Source organism: Rutilus rutilus (assembly GCF_951802725.1).
Source record: "Rutilus rutilus genome assembly, chromosome: 20".
NCBI classification, from domain to species: domain Eukaryota; kingdom Metazoa; phylum Chordata; class Actinopteri; order Cypriniformes; family Leuciscidae; genus Rutilus; species Rutilus rutilus.
This window is the reverse complement of record NC_140225.1, coordinates 8,768,417-8,789,685: the sequence shown is the minus strand read 5'-3', so window position 1 is coordinate 8,789,685 and position 21,269 is coordinate 8,768,417. Positions and strand designations below refer to the sequence as shown.

Sequence of the window (21,269 nt, the reverse complement as noted above, 5' to 3'; positions counted from 1 at the left end):
CTCAAGAAACATTTACTATTATTTTTATTATTATCAATGTTGAAAACAGTTTTTGCTGCTTAACATTTTTGTAGAAACCACTCAAATGTTTGTGGTAAGATTTAAAAATTATTACTTTTATTCATCAAGGATGCATTAAATTGATCAAAAGTGACGGAAGACATTTATAATGTTACAAATGATTTCTATTTAATAAATGCAAATAAATGCTGTTCATTGCACTTTCTGTTCATCAAGGAATCCTGAAAAGGGTTTCACCATTTCCACAAACATGTTCAACAGCACCAAATGTTAAACACGTTACCTGAGCACCAAATCAGCGTATTAAAATAAACTCTGAAGGATCACGTGACACTGAAGACTGGAGTAATGATGCTGAAAATTCAGCTCTGCCGTCACAGGAATAAATTACATTTATTTATTTATTTATTTTGTCTGAATGTCTTTTGGATTTCTCTTGCAGCAAAATCGAGACCTGGACATGTTCATTAATGCCTCAAAAAACTTCAACCTCAACATCACATGGGCAACCAGCTTTGCAGGTATGGACCTGCCCAAATGTGTTAAACATTGTGAACACATCATAAATGATCTGTGTGTACAGTTGAATCTCTCTTCCTTCCTCTCACCCTGCATTTCTTCCTTTCTGAGCAGCTGGGACTCAAGCTGGTGAGGAAATCCCTATAGTCTCCCGCAACAACATAAAGGAGTTCAAGGATAGCTTCTCCAACGAGAAGTTCGATTTCCGTAGCAATGCCAACATCACCTTCTACGTTTACGTCAGCAACTTCACCTGGCCAGTCAAAATCCAGGTGAGAGGAGCTCACACGTTATTGGTGTGTGTGTGTGATCGGCACGTAAACATCAGCAACGGTCTTTGTGTTTTGTTTTGCGAGCTTATCTGCTCCTTCCGTCTGTAAATTCACAGAGGCCATGTCCTTTTATTTTTTTCTCATAAATCTTTGGCCTTTTCTGTCTGGTCTGGAAATGATTTTGCAGAGCTTTCCTTTCCCTCCCTCTTCTCTTCTCCTCTTCTCTCCTCTCCTCCTCTTTTCCTTTCCCCCTCCTCTCTTCCTTTTGCTTTGGAAAGTGATCTCGCTTACCCTCCTGTGCTCGGACGCTGAAACTCAGAGTTTGTGTTTGATTGTCCGTCCAGTATTCTAGAGCACGTTCTCTCCTCAGCTCATGGAGAAAGGGTGAATTTCACAGGTAACGCTTATTGTCTCTCTCGCTCACCTTTCCCTTTTCGAAATGACCTTTGGATTCCACGTTTCGTCTTAACAGAATGTTTGTGCGAATATGGGTAGAGGGGTCGCGCCGTGGACAGAGGGGCTTTTGTCAGGAGTTTAGAGGAGAACGACGAGAGGGTTCGGGCTGGAGAAAAACGCAGCACTCAAAACCTGCTCTGTAAACATGGCAGGCTGAGACTGAGAGTGTCAGAAGGAATGTTAAGTTGAAACACATGGTTATTTGAGAGAGAGCCTGAGAGGAATAAGAGAGATCAGAAAGTTCAGAAGAGGCACAATTACATCCTTCTGTTTCTGCCTCTTGTTTTCTTTTTGCCTGTGGTCAAAGAGTCCGCGGCCTGTGTAGGTTTTGGCCGGTGGAATGGAAGTGTGTATGCGTGTAAATCTAAACTGGAGTATAGTGGGAGCGTTCATGTGCTGACTTTCTGTGTGTGAATGTTATTTAAAAGCTAAATGTACAAGTTACACGTCACCCCCAAATCAAAAGGTTTTTTATTTTACATAAAGAAACCAACTTATTTATTTTATTAAGTTATTAATTTAAAGAATCACTATGGTTATGTGCATTTCATGGCAATGAAGCTTGCTTACTTTGGGCATTTTACTTTGTTCATTAATCTAATGGTTATTCCAATTACATCCTCCACTGGAATATAGTAATTACTATATAGTAATATATAGTATCGTAAATAGTAAAATTATATATTACAGTAAAATTATGATAAAACTGATCCAACTTTTTTTTAAATCAGTGCAACAAATGCTACCACTGTGTTTAAATACAATTTAAGTTATATAATAATTATTTATTCACATAATTTTTTGGGCTTAATTGTCATAATACAAAATTTGGGGGTGAAATGACTAAAGTTGCTTTTTTGACAGTTGTACAATTGTTTCATTTTGCAGACATTACCCTCCGCTTATTTACCAAGGTGAAATTAATGAATAATGACACATATACACAACCACACACAAAAAAAAACGTTTGCGTCTGAAAAACGGGAGGTTGTCTAGTGCTAATCAATGTAAATAATTACATAATAATGATGATAATAATAATACTACAAAACAGAAATAGTTTTTAAAGAATAACGTTCTAGTGCAAATGTATATCTCACCTCACGCTCATAGTTTTGATTATAATACTTCCTATTCGGTTGGGTGTTTGCATTGAGTCTAGCTGAATTCTAGCTGATAAATATTGAAATGCACCCAAACCTTAAGTCAGAACTCTGCCCAGCTCTTGTATTACTCTATTTGAGACAAACCTTTTATTTCCAATGTAGAGGAAAGGCATGCTTAGATGTTTTTGACAGGTTTTGTCAGATTCAACCACTTAAAAAAATAAAATACACACTTGAATATACACTGGAATCAACTTAGTTATTTTTAGCCCGGTTTAACGTTTAGTTCAAAGTCTATTTGTGGGCTGACTTCACAAGGAGTGTGGCTGTGTCATGCTTTAAAAAACATTGATCTGTTTCTTTGAGCAGTCCGACGTCAACTTCTACCTCAGCCAATGGTGTGAGTTTGGGGTGGGACTGCCGTTTGGGGGGGCCGAATGTAGAGTTTTCCCTAGTGGTGCAGAAATGGCACACTTCTCCATTAAACTCTGACTAGATATTTGCACTTGTTGATTCTACAGGCTTTGTTTTTTTTGTTTTTTTTCATTAGCTTGATTGTGACAGGTTCCCCTTAACATCCTCCTCCACAGACCACACGAGGCAAAGCGTATATCAGTTACGCTAAATAGCTAAACTTGACAGGTGTACTAGAATGTTCTCTCTTGGTTAGTTTGCGTAAGCCACATCTTTGTCCCCTGAATCATGACTAACAAGCTATATTTAGTGTTTACGTCACACACGCACACCACACGAATGCCCATGCGAGTCACAGGTTGTCATGTGTGAATGACAGTGATAGTCAGATTGCTATTGTTTCATGTTGAATGTGTGTGGGTATCAGTGTGCGCTGGAGCTGTGAGTCAGGCCCCGTTTGTCTCGGAGACTGCGTGTCTGCGCATGAGAAGGTTGTGGTGTGTGTGTGAGAGGCCGTATCAGTGCACAGCATCTGCTCAATGAGAGCTCTGTGTGAATTCACCCTCCATGCTGTGGACGTCTGGCATGCTCTCTTTTACCCTGTTCTCTCCCTATCCCTCGCTGAAAATGCTGTGCTTATTTTGGAAATTCCTGGAGGAATAGAGAGGGAAGAGTAAGAAAGCAGATGAAAGATGGAGAGAAAATGACAGTATTTTAAAGTGGAAATGTCTCCGGTGTCCCATAGACTCTGTCCTCTTGATGGTAGACAGTTTGAGATTGTGCATCCCTAAAAAGAGGGACTGAAAGTGATGTAACTATTGCACTGCTAATTTCATGTGGGGAAAGGGTCATTTTAAACACTATGTGAACATAATTATAATTGTGGGCATAATATATCCCATAATTGTGTTCACATGCTAATTAGTAATTTAACTATTCCAGGCTAATCAGGTTTTTTTCACACTGTAAAACCTTTGTAAGCCCTTGGTTAACATTCTCATTTGTATATTTACAAGGTTAATAACACTGATGTGATAAGTACAGAACACAGCGAGCATGTGACCGGTTTTAATAACAGCTTGACAATCTGGGTAAACGTCGACATTTAAATCTCCTCTGGTTCTTATATATTCCGGAAAATACTAGGGGGAAAAAATGAAGGAAACCGCAGAGGAGCATTTGGCATCGCTTTTAAAAAATGTTCCCTTTCTCAGACACTAAACACGATGTAGAAAGTTGTAGAAGTGCTGTATGAAAATTTTATAAAGCAAGCACTGTAGAAGTTTATGAGTGGTTGCTTGTTGTTAAAGGTTTTGAGGAAAAAAAATTAAAAATAATAATACAATTCAACTAACTAGATTAAAATAAATGTAAAAAATGATTAAAATAAATAAAATAGTAAATATTTAAATTGGGCTTTTAAAAAAAACGATCCACACTGTTCTGGAGCAGGCGTTATTAACCCTGGATTAAACTGAAAAGGCTCTTGCCTTGTTATTGGAGGACCATCATAGTAACGCCAGTTATGCCAAAATAATGTGATTACTTATTAAATGAATTAGAATGGAGGGTCTGAAACTGTAGAGATGCTCTATCTATATATCGTGTGTGTGTGGAGAGAGGGAGGGGGGGTCATGAATCAGCAGGGGGCAGTATTGGTACAGACAGAAACGAAACGTTTGCTCCCACGTACTGTTTAGAAAAACTAAAAGCACATGTACAGTCATGCATAAGCATGAAAATGATTTGATGAAAAATGTTTTTCTCACTACTTAACACCCGTTTCTCTTTTCTTCTCAGATCGCTTTCTCTCAACACAGTAACTTCATGGATTTGGTTCAGTTCTTTGTCACCTTCTTCAGGTGAGACACTTTGCTTGTGTAATAAGCAACCACACAAATTACTGGTGAAGTCTTTGTAGTTCTGAAGTCACAGATGTTCTGACATACTACAATCTAAATGCTATACATTTTTATGGAACTAGTTGTATTGCAGTGTGTTTGGGGTGTGAAATAGCTCTAAGCTGTAATTCACCTCTTGAGGACCTGCTGTAATATGTTATTGATTCAGGAAGCAGCTGGCGTAGACCATATACAGCAAACTCCCCCAATGTTTCTGTCACACATACACTTTCTCACACGCATTACATTTTTTTAGTTCATACTGATTCACAAGCAGCAAAAGGGTGATTAAAATATAATAATCACTCAGAGGTGGTCATGCATCATACCTAAGACACGTATGACGCATACAGTGCACGTAACATACTTGCACCAAGCCTTGGCTGTGGTCGGCTGTGGTTCCTCATCATTAGTTATGTCACCTCGGCCATGATAAATTACACCAACTCTTCATAGCCTTGGTCTGTGTGAGTGTGTGTGGGGGTGAGCTATTCCTAAGACCTAGAGCGAATGTATCTCAGCTCTGCACACAACTGCGCTTATAAGGTATGAACATGCACCTACACAGTTATGATTCCCTCGCTTACAGCCCAGTTCTCCTATACCTGAGAGGCGCATTCATGAGCTTTGGCCCCGATACCATGAGGAGACCAACACTCCTGATCTTTAGTGCATAATACATTAATACATTAAACATGAACAGCCCTGTGTGTGTGCTTGAGATGTGAATGAATAATGAATGTATGGATGGATGGATATACACACACACACACACACACACGAGTCCCGTTTACGTCTGAAAAAGGGGAGGTTTTCTAGTGCTAATCAATGTAAAAGATTACATAATAATAATAATACTAAAAAACACAAATTTTACAGAATAACGTTCTAGTGCAAAAATATATCTCATAGTTTTGATTATAATACATCCTATTCGGTTGGGTGTTTGCATTGATTTTTTCCCCCAAAAAAGTTCACATATTTAAATATTTTAGAGGTGTGCAACTCCCTCTAATCCATTAAACATGAACAAGCTGAGATGTGTGTGTGCTTGAGATGTGATCTTGGCATGGCTCATTGGAACATGGTTGTCTCATTGTTTTCCATAATGGAACATCCAAAACCTTAACAGTTGTCTTCTCCCTCCCTTCTTCTTGTTGTGTCTTGTGTGTAGCTGTTTCCTGTCCTTGCTTCTGGTGGCAGCAGTTGTGTGGAAGATAAAACAGAGCTGCTGGGCATCGCGGCGCAGAGAGGTCAGTGCTGTGGCCTCTCCCTTGTTAGTGGAATCTCATTGACTTTCCATGCCACATGATTGTCTACCCAGCTTTGAACCATCCTATTAATGTCACATCAGCATCTCTGGATCAGCCTCCACTAGGCTGTTGTTAAACATTTCTACTAGTAGTTGGTTACTATGGGTTCATATATGCTTCATATAGTGACAGTACATACATACTTTCATAAGTACAACTTAATGATGACTACTGAGATTACTGAATTCATTTAAACAGTTATTTACTGTACACAGTTTTCCTCAGAATTCACAAAAACATTATAATCACAATTTTTTTTTCTATTGAATATACAGTCAAACCAAAATTTATTCAGACACCTTTAACATTTCTCACATTATCACAGTTTATTCGCTAGAGTTTAGAAAATGGTAATAAAATATGACAAGAATGGTTTTGGCCATCCTTCTGTTAGACTGTCTCACAAATTAATTAGGTTGAATAGCTGTCAGCTGTAACATTTAAGTACACAATTAGATAATACCAATTAAGGTCAACCAATTAACAAGCATTGCTTACTTTTGTTCAGTCTGTGGTGTCGTATTAGCAATTAAATTTACTGGTAGTCCACTGTATGAAGAATTTTTGGGTATATTATGTCAGTTTACTTTATTTTGCTATCCTCACTTACATAAATGAACTATAGTGTCCAGCACCCACTAGTAAAAAAATATCATATGTCTGAATCATTTTTGGTTTTACTGTAGACTTTCATTTATTACCAATGTATGTACCAATGTATGCCTTATTCGCTTTTTCACAGCATTTATTCAAAATTATTAAAAAAAAATCACGTGTTAATGATTTGTCCGTTGATTTTGGAACAGACACAGGGGGAACTAGAATTTCTACACGACATTCCTCCAGGGTTAGTGACATCACCAACCCTAGAATTTACATAAACCCCGCCCCCTGAACACGATTTATAGATTATCAAGACAGAATATGCTAATCAATGACTAGAAGATAACTACACATAAGCTACATAAATTCATCAACTAACCATTCAGAAATGTCCTGTTGCATTCTACATGTTGTCACTTCTTCTTGAGTATCTCCATCTTTGTCTGAATCCGGTTTGAACATAAAAGGCTAAAAGTTTTAGAAATTTTCAGTACATGTCTGTGAGAGTACAAGCTGTTGAAGCTCCGCCCTCTGTGCCTCAAGCAGCAGCTCATTTGCATTTAAAGGAACAGACACAACGGTGCGTTGTGTCACACCCTCAAAAAGTGACAACTTTAACATGCTATGTAGAAATATCTGGGGGGTATTTTGAGCTAAAACTTCACATACACACTCTGGGGACATCAAAGACTTATTTTACATCTTGTGAAAAGGGCATTATACCACCCCTTTAATATGATTAACAGATGTAATTTAGGCTTTTATTCACATATAAACATTCATCAACGCACACATCAGATATGGTAAACGGAAGCTCAAGCATGTTCACGCTGTGCGAGAACCAAAGAGGTTCATTCTCATGTTACACAGCACGTTTGAGCTTCCTCACGAACCAATGAGATTTGTTCTTACGTGTCAAGCAGGTTCTGCTGAGCTTCTGTTTATGTTCGCTGATCAATGTTTATATGTGAATAAAGGCCTAAATTCAATCTGTTCATCATATATAGCGATCGTGTCTCTTCAGAAAATTTGGTCTAAACCACTCAATTAATATGGATTAATTTTATGATCTCTTTAGGAACTTTTTGAAGCGACAAAGTGGTAGTTGCATGGGCTGTCAATTGAGGGACAGAAATCTCTCCGATTTCATTTAAAATAACTTTGTTTTTCGAAGATGAATAAAAGTCTTACTGGTATATAGCAAATACAGCATTCCTGTAGGGGAAAAAAACCCAGAACAGTCATTATCAATAGAAATTAGTCAAATGTAAAACAATGCATAGTCTTCACTGTATAAATAAATATAGAAGAATCCTACTAAAATTAAAGGGATAGTAAGTGATTATTATTTTTTATTTTTTTGTCTTTTTGTTTGATTAACTTTGACGCAGACGGCAGCAGGCATATTATGCTGCTGTCACTTTAAGACAGAATGCACGGATCCAATATACTGTTTCACATCCAACTTCTTTCCCAATTGTTTGTTCACTCTTGGCCAGCGCCGAGGGGGTCAATCGCGGGTCATGTCCCCGCATATGAGTCAGTGTCATTCATGCTACTCTAGTGATTTTGAGTCTAATATAAACTTTATAAAATTATAAACTAATATAAAAAATTTAGCTCTAATTCCAGTTTCAAACTTGATATACTGTTAATGTTCCTTTAACTAATTGGTGACAATCAACAAATTAATACATTTATCACATTCTGGTCAGTTTTATTAAAAAGAAGAAAAAATGCTGGAATGTGACCCTTGGTTTTTCGGCCCCCACAGAATGAAGAGGTTTCGTTTTGAAAGGTTTCAAGAGGCCATTTTAAGCCACACAGGGGTGTTTATAAGAGCTAATGTGAGTGTCTTTTAAAGGACCCTCTTCACCATCTGGCTTAGTGAAGTGCTCTCATCCAATAAAAAGTGCTTATACTTTTTCCCTCTCTTTCACGCAACAATCAAGCACACATTCATATGCGTACCTGCATATCACTTACTATCTCAGCTTTGCACATTAAAGTTTTGTACTCTTCTGACCCTTTAGCTTCAAGCATGACTTTTACTAATGATCTCCATGGCAACCAGACATAGAGGGCTAATTTAGGGCTAGCATAACCCAACAGACAGAGTAAAATGTTCTTGAGTCAAAGATGAAGAGGGGTTTTCAGGCAAAAAAAAAAGAAAGTGTAATACAGCTTTACAAGGTGTTTTTTTTTTTTTTTTTTTTTAGACATTAGAATGTGTCCAGGTTAATTTTATATTTTTCTGACCAAAAAAATACTATCATAACTTTTTTTTACCATGATTTACAGAAGTCACCCACTAAAATGTCATTCAATGTAACAATAGTTTATATACCAAAAAATCTTAAATTTTTATTTAAAACTAGAATCATGTGATGACAAATTAAGACTGATTATAAGGCTCACATTGCAGCCCGAATATCATCATTGTTCCCATTATTGCAATGTTTTTAATACTGATAGTCTGTATTATTAGATTAGTTTTAATAATATTCCTGACTAAATGAAGGCAGAAGCAGATGTTGAAAAATAAAAAGCATTTTATTCTACTGTTTTGATGCTCCCTGCCATGCTTGCTTAGCTTGTCACTTTGTTTCTGAGTTGCTCGGCCCCAATAATTACTGCTTGCAGCTATACGTTCACAAATATTGGTAAGCTATTATTCTGACAATTGCAATCCTCAATACTTTTCTCGTTTCTTGTTTTCTTTTTGGCTTTTTACAGTGCCTAGCAAACTCTCTGTTCGTGGGCATTTAAAAAAAATCAATAACACAATTAAAACAATATAAACATGCATTAAAATATTAAGTTCAACACATATTTATCAGTGCTAAACATTCCTCATTTATCTGTAATATAAATAAGATGCTAAAATGTATCTACAGTGATACTGTCATTCAGTGTAATGGATGAGACTGTGGTGTAACAGAGAATTTGCATTATCCTGAATGATATTTCACTGAATGGCATGTTTTTGTATCTTAGGGTACCACACCATGAAAAGGTGAAATTAACAAATATTTAGGAGCAATAAACTCACTTTGCTGCAGCACCACACTGTCTTCAGGGTGCTTTTTGATGATGTCAGACTGTTGAATGACTATCAGTTTTTGATATGATTTAAGAGTGGCTTCTTGTTCCTGTTACACTGAATGACCTCTAACAAATACGGGACAAAAGTCCCCTGGTTATTTCATAACTTCACAATAAGACATAGTCCGTTTAATATAACACAGCCAAACACTTATTTGAAAATGCCAAGAAAACAAATTTTTAACTTGGTATTTTATGATTATTTAAAGATGAAGTTGTAAAATCACAGTCTGGACAATTACACTGAATGACAGTTTTACACATTGGAACATTATTTCACCTATATTTTGAGTTTTATTTTCACAAAAGTTATTTGAAACATAAAAGTAGATGCTTTATTTGCTTTTAATGATTGTATATGTATTTAAAATCACTTTTTGTCAAATCAATTTGATGCGGGCACCGAATTGGTGATGCCTCGACTTTGACTTTCTTACTTTACTCTTACGCTTGCACCTGATGATATGGGAGTTTTTCTGATTCCTCCAGGTCTAAATAATTATACACAATGCTTAAAGCGGGGCTCAGTAGTTTCGGGATTTCTTCGCTGTATTCTCGCTTTTTGCTCGCAGGTTTCTCTCTAGAGCTCCCCCTACAGCTTCGGAATAGATATTTGACAACACTGTTGTAAAAACTCGTTGGCGATTCTCAGACACCAGAGGCTAGTAGATCAACGACATCAAAGCAGATGGGACATTCTTTAAAACGTCTTCTTCATTCGGGTTCGGACAGCGTGAGGGAGCGCAATAATGACAGCATTTTAGCAGATTTCTTTTGGCCGTAAAGCAATTGTTTACATCGCAAGACCTGATATCACGCGATACTTCCTGACGCGGCGGCCGGCGGCCCGCCGGCTCAAAGTTGCAAGTGCGAATTTTCCGCTCACGGGCACCAGGGGGGTGCGAAACGACCACCATTCAACCCGAAATAAGTAATATAACCATTCCAATGACTCCGAAGCTGTTCAGTTAAGGTAAAAAAGTTACTTATAGGCAACACCGATTTTTGTCGTTGTTCTCTGTACTGACAGCACTCCAAATGTACAAAAAAATGAGCTCAATGTTAAAATTGACCGGAGTTCTCCTTTAAAACATTTTTTTAATTCTTTTTCATTTGGGACCGCTGTCCCAAAAATATGATTTTGAATGATCTGTGTCAACATTATCATAAAGCTGAATATATGTGTGTGTCCTCTGTTTGAACACCAACGTCCCGTTTGAAGGTTTGAAAAACCATCAGAGGGCCGCTCGGATGTCGAAACTATAATTGCAAATCAGAAGTGACCTTTTCTCAAAGCGCTGTGTATGTGTGTGTGTGTGTGTGTGTGTGTGTGTGTGTGTGTGTGTGTGTGTGTGTGTGTGTGTGTGTACTTCTCTATGTGTGCAAGTAATTACACCGAATTCCTCCAGAGGTGCTCTGAAAGAGTTTCCAGGTAAATCTTTCAGTGATAAATATCACAAGCCTTGCAGGGAGAGAATGTATTGTGAACCAAAAATCAAAGATGCGGGATATCAGTTTTTCAGGGACTATCCTCTGTAATTGTTAGATATGCAAATGAGGGCCACTCACCCGAGATGAGCTGATGCTAACAGACTACTGATTATTTTCTTTAATCTTGTGACTGTGTGCGTCATTCAAAGAATATTACACTAAATATTCCTTTAAAAAATGTATTTAGACCCATTTCAAAATAAGACTGCACGCGCCGAATGAATCCTGGATCTGTTACGCAATACTGCTAAGAATGTTTGTGTGCCTTGAGAATAATGTTAATTTATGAACTAATCAAATTAACTTTTTTCTGTTCCTAACCCTGAACACAATATTTTTCTCTCTCTCACACACACACACACAAAGGTAACAAGATTAAGATTTGTGATGAGCATGAGCTCCTCTTCAGTCATCTTCATGGTCCTCACACACACACACACTCTTACACACACTAGCTATTGCACCTTTATTGATGAGGCCGTGAATTAAACTGACAGAGAGTGGCTTGTGAATTAGGCGTAGTGGGAATAGCTGTCGATATTCTCTGTCTGTGTGTGTGCGCTGTAATGAGGTGGCCTGATAGCTGTTGTCTACCGTTTGTGTGTGCTCCTTTCACACTGAGAACAAATACATGTGTTACTAACTCTGTCCAAGGTTTTTTCTTAAATGGCTGTATAGTTTTGTTTGTTGTTTTTATTGTTGTTAAATGGGTCATATGAAGAATCAATTCTTTGTCATTATTATTTGACTTTATAGCCATCATATTATGAAAACCTGCTGTAACTTTAAAAAAATCCAAACTTTTCCCTCTTTATTTCCCTCTTTTCTCATTTATTTAGGGTCCCTGTGGATCCTTAAAAAGTCTTAAGGTCAATTCTCACTGCACCGACAGACGTCGACCAACGGCAACATGCGCTTTGTCGAATTAATGCGTGGGTGTCTCGGCATCGGTTTGCACTTTCTACGTTTTTCAGGTCGTTAAATGTCTGAGAAGTGACGACCTAATCTGGTGATTGTCCGGCATCCTGAAAGCTCAAGCTTTTGAAAACGGTTATCAAAGTTTTTGAATATGATGCCGGTTATCGTCTCCATGGAAACAACACAAAGTGAATTTGTGAAAACCGTGACGCATAATGTTAACTAATACAGCGTTTTTAGTCGTTTTCATGGATCGTTTTGAAAACGTTGGCGTCTGTATGTTAAAAATGCAAAGGAAAATCTTTTCTGTTTTTAGTACATTGTTGTCATGTAAAGACCCTTAAATTTGGGGATGGAAAAAGGAATCTCAATATAGCAAAACGGGATTCATTATTAAACTTAAAAAGGCTATGATTTAATTACATGTGAACGCTGCTAAACCTTTCAAAGTAGCACAACGCTGTTGCGCATTCTACAGTCTCGCAGTTTCAGAGTTATATGAATGTATCTCTAAAGGGAACTGTCTTTAGTTACGTTTCAATGGCATTATCTCTTTTCATCTTGCCTCCATAAAATGGCTAATAATGTAGTGTTTATAAGTGCAGTGCAGCTTTGTTTACAGGGTTTCCTGGGGTAACCTCTATATTTCTGCTGTTCCATAAGCCATTAAATTTTTTCTTAATGTGATTTTTATTCATTTTACGGTTTAGTACACTATAATACATTTGTATTAACTAAAATAATCTTAAACTGACTAAAAATATCCAGTTGAATTTCATGTAACTTGTAAAAAAGTTGAAATTGCTTAATTTAGAGTTCTATCTATCTATCTACCCTGCTCATACAGTATTCATTTTATTTGTGCAGGTCTTAAATTTCTTTAAAAAAAACCTGCAGATACCCTGTTATTAACTAAGCTGCAAAACGTTCTCAGAAACATGAAACCGCTTTTGGCCACCCGATTTTCGATTTTTTTGAAATTCAGCCCACCCAGTCACAATGAGCTATCAAGGAGCAGATAGGTTTGATACTGTTGTTCCTAATCACCAGAAGAACTGATGCAAATAGTAAAACCTTGTGCTGTTTCTGTAGCAACATTGTAGCACTTCCTGCTCATCATTTCCTTCTGAAGAGTCCCAGAGAAACAAGCAGCTGATGTTTATTTTGATCAAGGTCCCTGATCATTTCAGTGCTAATTGTTCTGTGAACCTGTCACAATGAAGTGCAGACTTTTCAAAGAGTCTATTATTGAAGGATGCTGCAATAAAAAAAGTATATTGTGCTCAAAAATGAAAACCCCGCAACTCAAGTCCAGCAAAGGTTCTCATTTCATGTGGGAAGAGGGTGTTTGCATACACTGTTAGAAAAATCTGTAGAAATTACAGTATTACTGGCAGCTACTTGCCAGTAACTTACTGTAGATTTAAATTGATGTTATTTACTGGCAACAATTTGTTCAAAATTAAATGAACATTAAACATTAACAAGTCTTTATCTTTACAGAATAAAACTAAAATAACAGCCTCATGCAAAGCATTCTGGGAACCAAAATCTGAAGGAAAAAAACAGAAAAAGGTTGATGAAGATTTCTGGTTCCCAGAATGCTTTGCATTAGATTGTTATTTTATAATTTTATTCTGTAAAGACAAAGACTTGTTAATGTTTAATGTTCATTTAACTTTGAACAAACTGTTGCCAGTAAATAACATAAATTTAAATCTACAGTAAGTTACTGGCAAACAGCTGCATAACTACAGCAAATTTTTTACAGTGTAGTCATAGAAGATATTAAAGATGGCTTGTTTTAATTTTAAGGGTCAGTGAGAGAGAGTGGAAAAAAGAAAACTCCTAGATATGGAAAAACTAGCCATATAAGTGAGCCTTGGTGGGACAATTTCATAATATTTCTCTGATATGACCTTTAACGTTTTTACCATACATTTTCAGGGAGAGAATTTATTCAGGTAGTTTTTTTTCTTGATTAACTTTCTTATAAGGGAGATCTGGGAAAAGACAGAGCCGTCTTAGTGTGAAAGGGGTCAGTGATTAACCCCTCCTACTTGTCTTGGCGACAAATGTCATTCATGATTGCAAATAGTCCTCTTTGTGTTCTTGATGATCTGCAGCTGGTCTTTGTAGTGGCAGATGCAGCCAAAATGAGAGAATAATTGATGTTGGCAAAATTAATTTTGTATTCTTTTTTGAATACTTATCAGAATGAATTCTGTCAATATCGGTTATTCCCTCATAATTTTGTGTGTGGGGGAAGGAGGTTTGGACAGTGTTTTGAAGGCAGTCACATTCTTGTGACCATCCGTAGCTGTATCTCCAGTGGATTTTTCAGTTGAGATGCTATAGTTTTTGAGATTTTGATAGAATATCTCTTTCATTTTCAGCACAGAAACAGTAGGACAAAAAAATGTCCGAAATGTGAATGTCCAAAAATCCTTGTACAGCTGGTAAACGTACTGTTGCTCTGTTGCAGGAGACACCAGGTTGGGCCCCTTCTGATTTCTTTCATTCTTGAAAAAGCCTTGTCCGCTGTGTTCTTTAATGTTGAAGAAGACATCCTGACCCTCCCAATGAAAAGGTTTGAGCAGAAACTGTAGTTCCAGCATGAATACCGCTTGTTTGGCAGCAGGGGGTTTCTGGTGCTTGGAGAGATGTCTTTTACTTCTTCATAATGTATGACAGAGCCTTGCAAACAGTGCTCTTGCTCAGTTTCTTTGTACTGTCCTGTACACAGCCTCGTCTCCTTTCCCATGACTCCTCTTCTCTGCAAAGCAATGTCCTCTGGGTGTTTTCTCAGGTTTTATTTAGCAGTGGTTGGGTTGGGATGCACTTTTTTTTTTCAATAGCGTGAGATTGAAGTGTCATAGTTCTGTGGAGTTCAAACACTCCTCAGACTGTTCACCTCTGTGCTAATGGTTTATTTGTGTTGACACATTTTACATTTCGCCTGTGTGAGATGATTAAGAGAAGCACTGCATGATCAGAACTCCTCTAGGGCAAACAGCCCCTATCGTACTCAAGCAGTCATCCTATATTTTGTTCCGTCTCTGTTTGAGATCATGAACAAAATGAATCTGTTTGTAATTACGGAGATTGTGACTCAGGGTCGTACGATTAAATATGGCATGATTATGGCAGACTATATTAGTGGTGATAACCTGCTAATTCAGATTATTCAGACAGCTGAATTTTTGTGGCCGATTTTTCTTTTTTCTTTTTCAGTTTAGTTTTAGTTGGCCGTTGTATTTTTTTAATGATGCAAAAATGTGCCATTTTACATTTATATTTTTTAGTTTACATTTTAAATAGTCAATTCATAAGACAGCACAATGCATTACCATCTAATCTAGTGCATTTATGCTACGCTCTGGCACCTCTGGACCATTTATGGTTCAGCAGCATAAAATATCATCTTTTGTGTTCAACAGAAGAAAGAAACTCATAGAACAAGTGGATTAAAAAAAATACACAAAAGAGAGTAAAAAGTGTGTGTGTGTGTATATATATATATATATATATATATATATATATATATATATATATATATATATATATATATATATATATATATATATATACAGTGAGGAAAATAAGTATTTGAACACCCTGCTATTTTGCAAGTTCTCCCACTTGGAAATCATGGAGGGGTCTGAAATTGTCATCGTAGGTGCATGTCCACTGTGAGAGACATAATCTAAAAAAATAAATCCAGAAATCACAATATATGATTTTTTAACTATTTATTTGTATGATACAGCTGCAAATAAGTATTTGAACTTGAGATTTGTGTCTTCCTTCACAAATTTTTGTGAAGGAAGACAAGCATGTGAAGTTTATCTGGTTTCAAACTGAAGCCAAACACTGTCTGAAGGTTTCCTGAAGAACTGAAAAGCTGAAAACTGAAAAGCTCTTAAACCTGTTGTTGCACTGGCGCCAATAAAGTCATGCAGATAGCAGATTTGAATAAAAAAAATCAAGTGCAAATACAAATACAAAAATAAGATGAGTAAAGAAAACGGGGTTCTTCATTTTAATAATCACCCTTTATTAAATATATGAACACAGAAACCCCCTGTTAACAGTTAATGTCACGTTTCCCATTCCATGATGACTAGTAAAATAATAGCCGCGTCTATGACAACTCGAGGTATTGCACACCGGACACGCACTTTCTCAGTTTATGGCCAGCAATATCATTATGTTTAAGGACATTATGGAATTGAGATAATGTCTGTACTATGTTATGATTATACTGTACAATTAAATACAATAGTTGCTGAGTCTGTGATCTGAACACTTTTTTCTGCGCTCTGTGTCGCGGCAGGATTTTGAACAAGGTTCTGAGCCGTTGCTGGGCGCCGCGGACAGACGCCGAATAGAACCGCGCTGCGCTTCTCGTCCGGTGTGTGTACACTCATACAGAATGTGTTCGAATTTTAAAGACGTGGCGCTGCGCTTCTCGTCCGGTGTGCGACCACCTCTAAGGTGCTGTTTTCTTTGAAGCCGAAGAACTCTGTTGTTAATACTGGCGAGCTCAGCTTACTTTTTTCGGGTGTGGACAGAGTGTTTCACTCTAGCTGCGCGGGCGCGGACGAGCGCTGCGTCTAGAAAACGCCAATATCGCCAATACCGGTATATTGTATTGCTCTAAATTAACACGATGTCGATATTTCATGCTTTGAATATCACGATTATCGTCAATACCGGTATATTGCGACACCCCTAATATATATATATTTGTTTTTTTTTGGTATATCTTGCAGTCCTACCTCAGATTATAGCCAACTTGTGCCCATCACCAATGCTCTTCTAATGTTCATGCTTGAGAGACGGTGCGACACTACAGCCAGGAAGTGCAATGATGTGATTTAATTCACTGAATGTTCAGATTTTGTGGTGCACATTTATAGTATAACTTTTTTTGCTTACCTTTTTCAATAATTCGTCTTGGTAATAGTTTTAGTTGATGATTATAACCTTGGAGAGAAGGAGTTGGAATGATTATGATAGAGATTGCGATGAAAGTAGAGAGTGGAAGAAGGGCATCATCTATTCTTTGCCACATTTTCACTCAGTCAGCACAGAATCTGTCTCCACCTCTCCCTCTCTCTCTCTCTCTCTCTAGCTTTCATTCCTTCAGTCTCTCTCCTTTCTCTCTTCACTCTTCACTCTGTATTCCTTCAGAGGATTGAGTGTAAAAGCTTGCATCAGCCTCCCCCTTCTGTTTGATGAAGGGATGCGGGTGTAGAGGAACTCGCCCGGTGCTGTATATTGTGTGTTTGTTTGTTTAACTGTTGTATAGCCAAGTTCATCAGGCTCTTAGCTCCTCTCGATTGGAGGTCAGATTCCCTCTGCAGTAATACGCTCTTACTTTTTCACCCACACACAATCTCAAACAGTTGTTTAGTTGAGGAAAAAAATAGACATTTGACATTTTCACACACAACAGAGAAACACACACTCGCCCGCCCACTATGTGTAATGGATGACTCGACACTAAAAACACTGATTTCAGCATATGGTCCAAGTGAACTAATCTTAACAATCTGTTGCAGTAGAGAATTGGATTCCTAGAAATGGTGCTGCCTTGGCATCAAAATATTTCTCTGTAATAGATCCAGTCTTTACTGATCCCTGTGCCACCGTGAAGGCAACGGGTTATTACAGCAGAACATTTCAGTAAATACCAGTGGGACTCATTGGCACAAGCTTTCCTTATCCACTCGTGGCAATCAAGAACAGGCTGCAGCTTCAGACTGATTTAAGATGACAAGCAACGTGGGCATGCCTGCTTCCTTCAGAGCGCGCCGACCCACATCCACTGCACAGAAATGCCATGGTTAACGAGAACATTCTAGTCATTACAGGTCATGCAAGGCTCTCCTGTATTCCCTTATCTTATCACTCCAATATCCTCAGAGCACGACTTCATTTTGCTTTGGTACAACAAATGAGCATGGGTTTATCTTTGCAGACTTTATAGAATTGTTGGCCTGATTTTAAAATAAGTAAATACTAACTAGTGGCGTGAGGGCAGTTGTCACGTTTTGTCTTCATTTTGCACATTCCATGCTAAAATACATGTTCATCTTTCTAGATTTCTGTAATGTACAATGTAAACACTTTGAGTGGGTGCAAGTAAAGATAGTCACATTTACCATTGCTCTGTGAAATTTCACGGGGCCAAATCCTGTCATTTAAAGTCCCCCTGTAGTCAATAATTAAAACTCACCTTTGATCACCAAAATGACATATTTAAATGTTTTTTTCCTTGAAAATTTTACTCCATGCCTTAAAATAGCTTGAATGTAACTCTACAGCCTTGCCTCATTTAGCATACGCGGTTCTATGAATATGCGAATTAGCCCCGCCTCCTCACTCACACCAGCTCAGAGATCCACTCGTTGATGATCACACGTTGACGTGATTGGTTACAAGGTAGTTTGTGACGTCAGAAACACCAGCGATTTCAAACCGTCTTTTAGAGACTGTCTTTGGTTCTTAAGGAAAAAATACTCAGCAATGGTGTTGACATGAATTTGCACATGGTTTGTCTTAAAGCAAATCAAAAACACCTCATAGACATAAACAACATTAAAAACTTGGTTTTCACCACAGGGGGACTTCAAATAAAATTCTGCGCGGTTGAGAGTTTCACATGAGGGTGAAAAAGTTCTTCACACAGATTCCGCTCGTGGTCAGGTTGTTCAGCGGAATTTGGAGGCGTGATCTGTTTTTAAATGGTCATCTAAAAGTGAATTTCTGGTGAGTGTATTTAGTTGTCAGGGTCATCCAATATCAGGCTACACATGGTCATGAAAAGCCTGTCAGAGATTTTTAAAATAGCGGTTTTCAGGTTTAAAAAGAAATTGAAGTTATAGAAAGGGCATGGAAAACTTCAGTGAATATACATTCTATTTTTTTAAATAGTTCATTGACTAAACATTCTTTTTGGGAATGTAATGTAAAAAAAAAAAAAAAAGATATATATATATATTTTTTTATCCTTGTCCAGTAATTATTCTTGGAGATTCATTAGTCAAAAGGTAAAAAAATAAATAACTGAAATGGGGACAGACAGACCGCAGATTTTCAGATTGCTTTTCTGTGCAAAAAGAGAACAGATCCATTTTCTAGCTGTAAATCTGTGAAATCATATGTAGACGCTTTGCTATTTATATCCTTATTGAAAATGTGTTTGTCTCACGCAGTGTTTCAGATCAAACCCACCTCAAAAAGCATGTTGTATAATATTGAAAAACAAAATTCAGAAGTCTGAAATTCTGATTTGTTTAGCATGCGAGTTTTGGCTAAAAGACACGTCTCTTTGAACTTTGTACTTTTTTTTTTTCCTCTGTCTGCTGCAAGGCAGTGATATTAATTCCACTAATCTGTAGTCTCAGGGGCTCGTGGGAGTAATTAGGCAGTTGGATTACGGCTCATTTGGGGGATTATATTCCTGCATTAATCTCTCACAGTGGTCCAGGTTTATCTCTGGTTGGTTGGATGGCTCCCTCCTGTTCTCTGTCATGTTCCTCCCACTTGTAGCCTTTCTCTCTTGCACTTTCTCATCCTGTTGCTGAGACAATTAGATAAGTCAGACACACAATGCCATTATTTTTACCGGCAGTCTCATAGGCAACTAAATGATTCATTTTTTTGCATGTTTTCTTTTTTTCTCTTGACAATCATCCATCGATCTACGGCTTTGTTCTCAGTGCTTCCAATTCCAAGTCCAATCTTTAGGACTGACTGTCCCACTGTCATTTTACAAGTGATGAAATCAGATAAATTTTTTCAGAGAGTGTTGTGAAATATTCGCTCTATCTAGACTGGCTGCCCTACTAATGACTTTAGCGTCCCCACGATGCCAAAGACATGAGAGGAGCTGTCATTTCATCAGAGGATATAAGACGATCTGATATTTCTAGTGCTGAACTCATGAGACGCATCAGACGTCATAAATGTCAAAGGTTTTCAAACCATATGGATGGGGTTTAGATTAGGGCTCCAACATATTATTTTGATAATCGATTCATTTGTCATTATTGTCTGATTAATGGGATTTTATTACAACCTGGCCAAAGTTGTCCTCAAAGAGTAAGAGTATCTCTATAGGCTATGCTGTGCATTGTGCAAAAAAGGGTTAAAATAAGCATTCCATTCTAAAACTTGCCCACCATAATAAAGTGAAACAAAACCACAGACTATATGCATTCACTTGTTTGAATATAGTAATTATATTACATTTATACCCACAACAATCCCTTTACATTTACTTCTCATAAAAATGCAGCTACATGTAGCAATTAATGTCCAACAAATGTAAAGTGATGTGACTGGCAGATGCTTTCCATGTACAACATGATAGGCATAATACATTTTTGTTTTCAGTTTTTTTTTTTTTTATCTGTTTTTATTAGTTGAAGTATCACGCTCCTAATTAGAATTCTGGCATTCTTTCGGTGAAGTCTGAAGTTTTATTGTCTTCAGTCTGTCTCACTCAGGATGAAACTTTATGCAAAATGTCAATATTTGTGACTCGAACATTTACAAATCTTCAGACACAACAAATAATCTGATTTTTGCTGTCTGTCTGTTCAAAGCCTGTGTAAACCAGTGTGTGTAGAAGAAATCTGTGGAACCCCATTGAACCATGAGACAATTCAAAGCTTCACTGCATAAAAAAAACAGCCTGGCATAGCTGATTTAAGATGGTCTAGACCAGGGATGTCCAATCCTGCTCCTGGAGGGCCACTGTCCTGCAGAGTTTAGTCTCCAACCCCAATTAAACACACCTGAACCAGATTATCAAGGTCTTTCTAGGCATTCTAGAAACTTCCAGGTAGGTGTGTTGAGGCAGGCTAGAGCTAAACTCTGCAGGACAGTGGCCCTCCAGGACTGAGGTTTGGACACCCCTGGTCTAGACTAACCAGCTGACATTGAGTTTAAGCCTCAGACGTCACTTCCAGGGAACGTTGGCTGAATGTCTGATGTGTAAGGCACACAAAAAATCGGCATCTGATTGGTTGAATTCTACTGTATTTCCGGGAGATGTGTGTGTGTGTGTGTGTGTGTGTCACTTTGTGCCTGGATAAATAACGCTAAACAAAAACTGTGATTGGTTGCTTTACATGT

The 21,269-nt window shown here is 37.6% G+C and overlaps 1 protein-coding gene across 2 annotated transcripts in view; it reads left to right on the top strand.

Moving 5' to 3' along the window:
- atrn (attractin) overlaps window positions 1-21,269 on the top strand; it is an 81,398-nt gene that overhangs the window by 51,326 nt on the left and 8,803 nt on the right. For both annotated transcript variants that reach the window (XM_084391187.1, XM_084391186.1), the window contains exons 23-26: window positions 464-542; window positions 655-812; window positions 4,589-4,650; window positions 5,864-5,942. In XM_084391187.1, the coding sequence (XP_084247313.1) occupies window positions 464-542; window positions 655-812; window positions 4,589-4,650; window positions 5,864-5,942 (378 nt within the window). The remainder of the gene's footprint in view (window positions 1-463; window positions 543-654; window positions 813-4,588; window positions 4,651-5,863; window positions 5,943-21,269) is intronic.